This window comes from Pungitius pungitius, chromosome 12 (assembly GCF_949316345.1).
Source record: "Pungitius pungitius chromosome 12, fPunPun2.1, whole genome shotgun sequence".
NCBI lineage: Eukaryota > Metazoa > Chordata > Actinopteri > Perciformes > Gasterosteidae > Pungitius > Pungitius pungitius.
In genome coordinates, this window is record NC_084911.1 from 19,146,838 (window position 1) to 19,157,354 (window position 10,517).

At 47.7% G+C, this 10,517-nt stretch overlaps 1 protein-coding gene across 2 annotated transcripts; it reads right to left on the bottom strand.

Annotated features, from left to right (window-relative positions):
* Positions 1–1,077: 1,077 nt before the first annotated feature.
* rtbdn (retbindin) lies at positions 1,078–9,368 on the bottom strand. Of its 2 annotated transcripts, XM_062566251.1 has the most exons (7): positions 9,222–9,368; positions 9,044–9,155; positions 7,894–8,073; positions 7,665–7,764; positions 6,706–6,834; positions 6,373–6,469; positions 1,078–2,351 (listed from the first exon to the last, which is right to left on the bottom strand). In XM_062566251.1, exons 3-7 carry the CDS (start codon positions 8,051–8,053, stop codon positions 1,995–1,997), a joined length of 843 nt encoding a protein of 280 aa, XP_062422235.1. In that variant the 5' UTR covers positions 8,054–8,073; positions 9,044–9,155; positions 9,222–9,368; the 3' UTR covers positions 1,078–1,994. The 2 variants fall into 2 exon arrangements, with proteins under 2 accessions (XP_062422235.1, XP_037333078.1); XM_037477181.2 differs by lacking the exon at positions 9,222–9,368 and having other exon boundaries at positions 9,044–9,208.
* Positions 9,369–10,517: the final 1,149 nt, after the last annotated feature.

Genomic DNA, 10,517 nt, shown 5'->3' on the forward strand with positions numbered 1-10,517 from the left:
CACACACACACACTGTGCCTAATTGTCTGTCCTTTAAAAAAGAAAACAAATCAAATCAAAGGTACTTTTAATGAGAAAAGGTGTTTGTGTGTTAAAAGCTATTTGCTTATTAGTGTAAGGGCCTGTGCGTATCTCCCCTCGGGCGATGGCGGGGACCGAGTGACCGCCGGGGAACACACTTGTCGCGTCGCGTTAGTAACACCGGGTCTTGGACGGCGGTGAGAAGGCGTTGGATGGCGCTGTCGGGCACCACCGACACAGGTGGAGGCCGCGTTGTTTTAAGAGGCTGTCAAACGCGTTTCACGATGACAACGGTGAGCGGCCCACCGGCGGCGCGCAGGGTCACGGGGTCACGGGGTTTGATTTAATTAGCAGTGAAACAAGAAGAATATTAACACAGATTGTGGTTGATGGGTTTTAGAAACCAAGGCGACTCCTTTTCAGAAACACAGCTTCTCTGAGAAAGAAACAACAAACTCCGAGCACTGCACATACAAATGGCCACAGCAATGACCAAGTGGTGAGAAGTTATTAACGAGGTAGTGCAACCAAGGAGAGCCCTGTTGACGTTTTATTTATAGCCATGCGTTTGTGTCAAGGCGGACGACAAACAGCCAATTCGGATTAGAGGATGGCCAAAGGGAGCGTTGAGTGTGTCCATCCTTAACGAGGCGCAGTGTGTGCAAACCAGTTCAAACACTTCACTCAAAGCATCTGATGCAGTTTAAGTGAGTTATGGATGAACAGCTGATGTTGTTGTAAAACTAATGAACAAATGGTCGGATTAAGTCATAGATTATCAATCGAAGTAATAAACCAAACCAGTCACATTACAATTCTAGGAAAATAAATGTTGTAATTAACCTATGTATGATTAATAGTGCTGTTCAAAGGAACATTTGGAATGTGACACCCCCCGTAAGGGTACATCTGAACAGGCATCCACTGCATTCCACCATGGTCTCCACCTGAATATGATCAATAAACAGGTGCGTGGGCTTGCAGAAGATAAAAGCCCCCCCCCCCCCCCTCCCCATTAAAGTGCAGCTGCAAGAAGAACTATGACTTGGGCTCAGGTTGGCATTTACAAAAAATTGTCTTTATTGGGAACTTAAAGCACAACAAACACTGTAAATCACCGTAAATCTGACAACTCTGTTGCCCTTCTTATTTTTTACAAAACATGTACATCTAACAGTGCCTCGCTCTAAGAAAAACACGCGCCGTATTTATAAAAGAAACATCCACGGTACATCAAACTACCACAGCACCCTTCATGGTACGAGGATCTACTGGAGCGGGCAGATTTGTTTCTGAGTATCAAGACCCCTCCCCCCCCCCCCCTCGCGGCCAGGGCCAGTAATCTCTGTTAGAAAGCTACATTCATTATTATTATTTAAAATCTGCAGAGGGAGGGGGGGGGGGCTCCGCTATCGTAGACCTTGTGACACGTAGACATGCACGAAACGGCATCACAAGAGTAAGATCTGCTTTGAACGACGGACTAGCGCACAGGTTAAAGCCACCTGGGGGGGGGGGGTACATCGCGCCTACAACACTGCCACGAGAAGGTCCTCTGAGGACTGACGTTGGATTCATGCACAAGCGCCGACGCTGCCGAGGACGGCGACGGCCGCACACCAACACGTGAATGTTTCTTTACACGGCCTCACGAAACTTCTGAGATAAGACATCACTACACTTAGAATTGAAGCCATGGCAGAATTGAGGACGTTTCCCCTATTGGTGATACTTGCTTTTTAAAATACAGACTATTCAGGCTGTTCAAATAAATAAGCAGCTGTGTATTGAGCGCTTCTCGGTCTATTGTCTTCTAAACCACAGAGAGTACACGTAGAATGGGACGATAACGATGATGCCAGTTTAGGTCTGTGGTGAGGTTAGTAAGTGGGAGCGAGGTTACAACTCCTTTGCCTTTATGGATAAGGATCTAGACAACGATCACTAAATATGTCCCCGCCTACCCCTCCCCTCTACAGGCCGCTGCCGCTCCCCTCCACGTCCTCCACCATGACGGAGCGCTTGTGCAGCACGTAGTTGCCCTTCCTGCCGCTCCTGGCCTGCGGGGGCAGCTTGGTCTGGCACGGGGCGCGGTACTGGGGCAGGCCGGCCTTGGTGGTGTCCAGCTCCTCCGGGTCGTCCTGCTGGGCCCGGAGCGCCGCCATCACGTCCTTGTCCGAGGGACTGAGGGTCAGGCAGCCGCAGGGGCGACCGCCGCCGCCCTCTGACCCGGCCTCCCCGGCCTCGCCCGCGTACTCCGGCTCATCCTCCACGCTGATGAAGGCGTCCCCCCACAGGCTCTCGCAGAGGTCCCTGCCGTGCTGGTACATCTAGAGGCAAACGCACGCACAACATTACCAACATTGACTCTGTTCTGTGTCATTTTGCATCTCTTTGTGTCTCTTTGTGTGGTTTTTGCCTCTTCCCATCGCCTTTGGGATCTCCTTGTTTTTGCAGCTGTTTTGTGCCTCTTTGTCATTGTTTCTTGGTCTTTCAAGTCTATTTTCTGCTCTTTTTTATGTTCATGTCTCATTTCGTTGACATTTTGGCGGTGAAGGCCATGGGGCCCGACACCTTTGGCCCCTGGGCCGGTAAATTGGTAACTACAGCTTGTGGAGTAAAAAGCACTCCGAAAAGCCCCCGAAGCCCCTTTTTATGTAGCATAAATGGGAGCGACACTTCATTTTCCACCTCAGACACTTATAAGGTGAGCTCTTTAGGTGCAGCTAATGATTGGTGAGATTCTTTCCAAACTGGCAGCTGCTTTCGAGCGCGGCTCCTCTCTCTCTTGCCCTCGTCCGCCTCACCTTGTGAGCCTTGAGAGAAAGACATGATGACACCTCCGTCTTTACGGTAGGACAGCGATTCCGTGGAGCCCCGTAGAGCAGACCGGCAGAACTTGGACTAATTGGTAAGGTCACTTTCGGGCAGCTTGCTGTCTGACAGGAAATGCGTTACAGGGCTTAGACTTTGTAAAGTTACACCCTGAGGCGAGACTCCAATTACAGTTGACATCAGCTTCATGGTTTCTGGATTATGACAAATGATACACCTCCCTAATGCGCTAACCGCAGGGATTAAAAGGGTATTTTTGCACCACGCAGCAAAAAAAAAGAGAAATACGAACATTTAAGCTCGCTTCAAAGTAGTAGTGGGAACTAATTAGGGAAGTTGGAGTGACAAACTCACTTTTGTTTTTCTTTGGTGTTTTCTGTCTTTGCTGCCGGCCTTGTAAACCATTACGTCATTTAGAAGATCTTACTTTGCATCTAAGTCTACCGGATTGTATGTTCTTTTCTCATTTCCTCCCTCCCTTGTTTGTTTGTCTCTGATCTTCTGCGTCTTTCTCTGCAGCACACCCACACCCCCGACGTCTGCTTCCTTTCATCCTGCTGCCGGTCGGGGGATTAAGACTAAGTCACACGGGGGGGGGGGATCGGCGAAGAAAAGAGCTGTAATATGTTTTCTGTGCTTGAAGGACAAAGAGGATGGCGGCCATTTCTCTCCGCTACATATACTCTGTGCCTGAAGCTGAGGTCTCATCCCGGCGACCTCATCATACACACAGGGCCGCACACATGTACACACCCTTTTCTGTCCTTCCCCAGGCAGACAGGGTCTGCTGCCAAAGCTAATTCTGTACAAGCACAAGTGGTTGCAGACGACGAGATGTGATCAAATAAGTGAGATTCTGAAATTTCCCGGGGCTCTATCCTGTCTCGCCCATCCTTATCTGATAGAATTCTACCCTTCTCTGTCCTAAAGCTACGACATATCATCCAAGCAAGAATAATATTCAAAAGATGTAATTCTTTGAGGTAGATAAAAGGGAAATGACATCCTATTAGCTACGAATTATAGCCCTTTTCACTCTGTTTGTCATTAGTTTTTTACATTCAACTTGTATAACGTGCCTGTGTTTATGTTTTAGATTCTGTTTAGCATCTATGATTTATTGCGTTTTATCTGACTTTGACTATCAAAAAAAGTCCTAGAGATAGCAGCGCCACAACGTAACACAACAGCAACAAACATGTAACTGGCATGAATAAATCATATCCGCACTTGGCATACTCTTTTACATAAACAACATAAATAACAAACGTAACAGCACGATCGTAGCATAACAATGCTAACGTAGCGTAGAAATGCTAACATGGCAAAAGCAAAGTCAGCGTTACTTTGGTCTCACGAAGAACACAAACAGCAGAGTTCTGGGTGAAAGTTCTGTGTGTGCTCAACCCCCCCATCCCCCCCCCCCCCCCCTCCCTTCCACCTCCCCCTTACTTTCCCTCTGCCTCTGTTTATTTCAATGGCTCGTCCACATTCAACGTATTTCAAAAATGTACGGTGCTTTTTTTGCAGTTTTCTGCAGTATTAACCCAAATGACTCATTTGTTACCGACTCATTGTCTGTACTTCCTTCCAGAAGGCACACAGCCAGTATCAGATGGGTTTACAAAATATTTACACAGTAATTTTCCAGCTTTAACCTTCAGTATCCTCATTATAAATGTCCACACACCAAGACCATAAATTCACTTTCTCATCCACAGAGCCTGCTCTAGATGGGTTTTTGTGCCAGAGCCTGGCATGGACACGGCGACTCTTTGCAGACCTAACCTCATTCCCACAAAACCCGGAGCGGAGAGAGTGTCTGAAGCCGAGATAAATCAGACCTTGGCTTGCAAATAATGTTACCATGAGTACAAAGCCAGAGGGAGGCAAAGTGCCAATGGGGTTTTTTGCATGCAGTGGATGTGTGTCTGTATGTGTGTGCTATAATACATCACCTTGTTTCCATGCAAATCTACACCTACTGCGCACAGCATTTACAAATCCTCACTTTCCCTGCACATATTTAGTCTGTAACAACCAATCGACGCCCACGGTTCTCTTCTTATTCATCAGGTGAACGTTTCAAGATAATAGCAATCCGAGGATCGAGGATTTCGAAAATGTTTCAAGCCGTTTGTGAGAAAGCTTTAAAATCTCACTCATTGGTCACAGGGTTTGTCTATGCAGGTTCACAGTTCTGTTTACCCTGGGAAGCACGTTGCAGCCTTGAGGAGGACTGAAGGGCTACGAGTTCAAAAAAATGAAAAAGAAGCCTTACTGCTTGGACCTGCAAAGAGAGAACGAAAAATGTTTGCAAGAGGCGAGGGCTTGTTGGCAGAGGTTCTGATCTGTTGAATGTGCTGAATGGGGTGTCTTTTGTTTGAATTGTTTAAAACACTCGTTTTGAGAGCCACTCAAGCGCCATTAGTTGCCCCCCACAGGGAAAACTGGGCAGACCTCTGAGGATACATTCCCTCTCCCTTACTAGAAATCGGTCATTTCCAGTAATCATTCTCAGAGCCGTATTAACACGTCTGCTTCTGGGGTTTTGTGATCATTTGTGGTGAAGAGAGAGAGAGAGAGAGAGAGGGAGAGGGAGAGAGAGAGAGAGAGAGAGAGAGAGGGAAATGGATGAATGGGGTGGCTCAATGGATGAATTACTGGGGGATGAATTTGAGGAAGGATAAATAAATGGATGGGTGGATGAATGGAAGGATAGATAAATGAATTGATTGGTGGATGGATGGAATGAAGGTAAAAAAGGATACATGAAGGGACGAATAAATGGATGGGTGGAAGGATGAATGGATGGAGGGCTGAATTTATCAACAGAAGTATGGATCGATGCATGGATGGCTGTATGCTTTAATTAATGAATGGATGGATGGCTGTATGGATGAACAGGTGGACGATTAGGTGAATGGGTTGATGGGTGGATAAATGGATGATTGGATGGCTGGATGGATGGATGAGGCGCGATGGCATGTGGTGTGTGACGGTATGTCACACCGGCCACTCTGCCTCTTTTTAAATCACCCAGCTGGCCTCTGCCCGCTGAAGCAGGACCAAACCGTTTCACGCATCAGTCCACAGGGCTGTTAACCCTCCGCTTGCCGCACCCTCACTCGACTACCAGCACCGATTCACTATCTGACACATGCACACGCCTCAAATGACAAGCCTCTGACACACATCCTTTGCTTTCCCCACCTATTGTGTGTAAAGCGGTTCATACTGAAAGAGCTTGTTCCAGCAGCCATTAAATTGAAAGCTCCATGACAACACTAATCATCCTAATAGTGGCTTTAGTCATCCGTAATGGCAATTACAATGGATCACAAAATGTATCACAATTCATCCTCAAGGGGAACCAAATTTCCAATCCATCCAAGAGTTGCTGAAGTATTTGTGGCTAAACACACCCGATTTCCGTTAATGGTTAAGGAAAGAAAATCAACAGCCCAAAGCCCCCGGTAGTGTTAGCAGCCACAGACATGCCTGAACACAGCCTACCTGCTGATACTGGACACATGTTCCGGTGCAGTTGTGTCCCCTGGGGTCTTTGGCCCAGTTACGAGCACACGTCATGTCCATCCTGCAGGCGTCAAACCTGAAGAAAGGTGGGTAAATTCGTTGAAATGGCGAATCATTAGACTTTATCTCATTTGAATTTGTTGTGTCGTGTACCAGAGAACTCAGGAATCCCGTGGCTACACGTAATTGCTGCTCATTGGGCACTTGGTCTCAGCACTGGCAGATGCTAAGCCAGTGAGTTGTTCCGCTGCTGACAGCCTCATGGAGAGATGCTGATTTGGATGTGTTGAGCATGTTTTTTGGGAGACTCACCAGTCACGGCAGAAGCTGTGGCAGAGAGGAACGGCCTGGATGTACGAGCGGCGGTGGGGATGGGGCCAACGCGCGGCATCGGGGGAGCAGCGGTAAAAACAAGACACGCGCTTCAGGAAGCCTTTGCACCTTGGGGAAGGGAGTGGAGCGGTTAGGACCAACATGGCGCCATCTTTAATCAAAGCCTTATGACAGACTGGTTGATGTTGGTATTTGCATGCCGTTTTGGCCTCTTGGAATCAATGGGAAAATTTACTACCATAAACATAAGAATCATTTATTTGGCATCGTATTTCCCACGAACTGACAAATTCAAGTCTCTCCTTTTTGCTTGGTTTATGGTCTCCACCAGCTCCTGAGGGAAATTTAACAGCTAAATGGCGTTTACTAATGGCTTGAGTTGCAAAACTGTTCTGCTATAGCTGATTGCTTCAGGGTAGACAATGTTTAGTCAATTCTTGAAACGTTTGGTTAGATTAGGCCTATCATGGTTATTACATTGTCAAGTGACACAACGTCAATCCATTGAACTAGAAAAATAGATTCCAAAATGGACCAATAATGTTCTTTTAGTTACTGACTTATCGTAAATATTGAGATGATCTCATTAAGTTTTTGCATTCCCATTATCTGATTTATTTTACATGACTTGAGGACAATCATTTTACAGTATTGAATTATAGCACAATATCCATTTACATTCATCATCCTCATGTTGTTGACGATACATGGACATGACCTCAGTTGTTTTTGCTGACCCTAACTATACACTTTATGTTTGTATGCATGTTTTAAAAACAAAAGTAGTCATCATGACAGGCCTGCTGCGGATTGTTTAACCCATCTGGGTTTGTCTTTACGAGTGACACGTTTCACAAGTCAGTAGCCGAGCAATCAATTGTTATCAAATGTGCTTCAATCGAACTTTAAAGAGATGGGATCAGAGGGACGAGACTTACTCAGAGCTCAGAGCCCCACACTTGTCCCAGGGTTCGTTCTTATTGGCATCAGAGGGCACATGTGAGATGTCCTGGATGTTGTCTTCTGTGCAACAGCTATCTGTGATCAGCAGGTACAGGAAAGACATTTAAAGCACGCTGCCTGTCCGGAGAGTCACCATATTCTCATCTCACGTTGATCATAAACCATTCAAACATGCAGGGTGACCAAACCGACGCGGTCACTCACTGTCTGCGTAGAGCCCGCACTCCGTCAGCTGCGGCTCCGGGCCGGGCGCAGCCTTGTGCTTGCCGTCTTGGAGACACAAGCCCTCCGAGCGGGTTCCTCCAATCAGCGCAGCCGCCAAATACGTGCAAGCCAATAGCAGAGGTCCAGAGGTGACGCCCATCGCTGCAGCCGCAAACAGGTCTGGCAAAAGAGTTCAGCACGTTGGACAGCGACAGACAAAACGCACCTGAATCTCGAGGAATCAAAGTGAATGCGGTGCAATAAAAGCCAATATAGTGCCTTTGGATTAAGTCGACGATGGCAATCATGTTGGGTGACACCTGTAGGATGTTGGGTCCATAGTTTAAATCGTCGTGGCATATGTGTGTGACTTAAGAGATCCACGGGAGGCTGCTAAGCGCCGTGTGCGCTCCGCGTGAGGTGACCTGGTGGACAGGCTGAGCCTAATTAGGTGAGACAGCGGCCCCGTGCTGAGATGGATGACATGCGTACTTGTTTAATCTGGGAAGCCGACGCGTAACCCGCATAACTCGAGACTAATCTGCTGGACGTGGTCACACGGCCCTGATTTTAAGATATGCAGTGGAATTATATTTTTTAAAACGTCAAAGAAAAGGAAACAGCAAAAAATACGGGAAACTTTAGCAAACTGATTTACTCTCACCTTAAAGGTTTTACCTTCTGTAGCCGAATTACTTGTTTAAACTTTGTTTTCAATTAATTGTTCACACTTCACGACGGTGATAAACGACAGCAAGTCATTGTGAAGCGGGTGACCTAATCCGGAAGATCGCTAGATAATAATTAAAAAAAGATACAGACTGAAGGTGATGCCCGATGGTCATTACCGGCGCTGTAAGAAAATATTAAAAGTACCGTGCAGACAGCGGTCTGTATCCTGGACCAAGAACATCTTTTCAAAACCTACAACTTTAAATCACGCAGTTTAAGACGGGAAAAATGGAGTCTGGCTGCGCTCATTAGTGAGTTTACACACTGACCTCTCGGCACTTTGTGCTATTTTTCGTCTCATCTGCTCTAGCTGAGGATGTTCTTCATTTAATGCACCTAATGTTGCCGTGATATCGATGCACCTTATTTTTAATGCGAGCTCCATCCATCGAGTCGTTGTGTTTCATCCATCTCTTACCTGTCGTTGGGGTTATTATGCTCCTCCGTCGGTGCGTGTGTTTTCTCCGCGTCTCTCCGGTGTGTTGCTGTGGATCGCGCGCCTGTAAGTGCTGCTCGCTGCTCCGGTCCCTCTCTCTCTCTCTCTCTCTGTCTGCCTCTCTCTCTCTCTCTCTCCCCCTCTCTCTCTCTCTGTCTGCCTCTCTCTCTCTCTCTCTCTCCCCCTCTCTCTCTCTCTGTCTGCCTCTCTCTCTCCCTCTCTCTCTGTCTGCCTCTCCCCGTGCTGGCTGTGATCTCTGCTTCTTGGGGGCCGCTGCTCGCCACTTTGTCACCGGTTTATATGAAGGACATTTCAGTCCCCTCCACCCGGTTCAACCCCCCCCCCCCCTTCCCCTCCCTCTGCCACATGCTGGGAAGTGCTCTCCCCCTCCCCTCTCTCTCTTGCACGCACACACAGAGAAAACACTCCCTCCTTCTTAATCTCCCCCAATGAGATGTTTACCAAATCCTCCTTGTTGACAACCTTCCCTCCAACAGAGCAATGTTGTGTGGGAATACCACCAGTCGAAAGCCCACACCTGATACCATATTTCACAGGACAGCTAGTGTGTTGCCATCGACGTTGAGAGGATCACTCAAAGGTGGTGCTGAGTCACACCTGTCCCCCACCCAGCCTCTTCTGTATCCACATATACACCCACTGAGGTCAGGGTTAGAGGAGGGTATCGCTGAGATTTAATACTGCACGATGTGCCGAGGGCAGGGAACACAAATCTCTGCAGAACAAAACACCGCAAGCTCATCACCACAAAGCTGCTGCGCTTTGATAAAACCCTTCCTGCTCTCAGAAAGAAAGAGTTTGGTTTTTTTCTGGTTGCACGTTTTCTGTTTCGTCTTTTTCACAACGGCGACCGTTTATCGGTGCCCGTATTTCTACCAAAAGGTGAAACGCCTAAAAGCGTGTCGGTAGTTATTCCCACTTGGTGGAAAAACCTTTGTTTTCGCGACGGAGCCGAAGTAGGCCAAGCAGTCTGAAGGGGTGGTTTACGGGAACACGAGTGTGTGGTCAGCCAATGGCTTTTCCAGCATGCGCGTAGAGCTCCTGGCTTTTAATCTCACCTCCCGTTGGACCTGGCATTCCAACCTAATCCCTGGCTGGGAGCTTCTCTCTCTCTCTGGGAGGGAGGGAGGGAGACAGAGTGACCTCCCAGGGCTTTTGGCCACAGGATGGCAGATGGAGAGTGTCTTGTGGCCTAGATACATCCACCTAAAGCCACGGCTGGGAAATTGGTGGCATGCCTTCGACATGATTGGTTTTGGCATCAAAACCACGCAGGGACCGGAAGGGAGCAGGCGGATCGACGATGGCGTAAACAAGCGGATTGAGAGCAGATGAAGTGGTCTCAGCGGAGACTCGACTGGTATTCAGCATTATTCAACGCTGAATCATTGAAGGAGGAAATGAAAGGCGCTCAGACCAGACTGTTTCATAACGG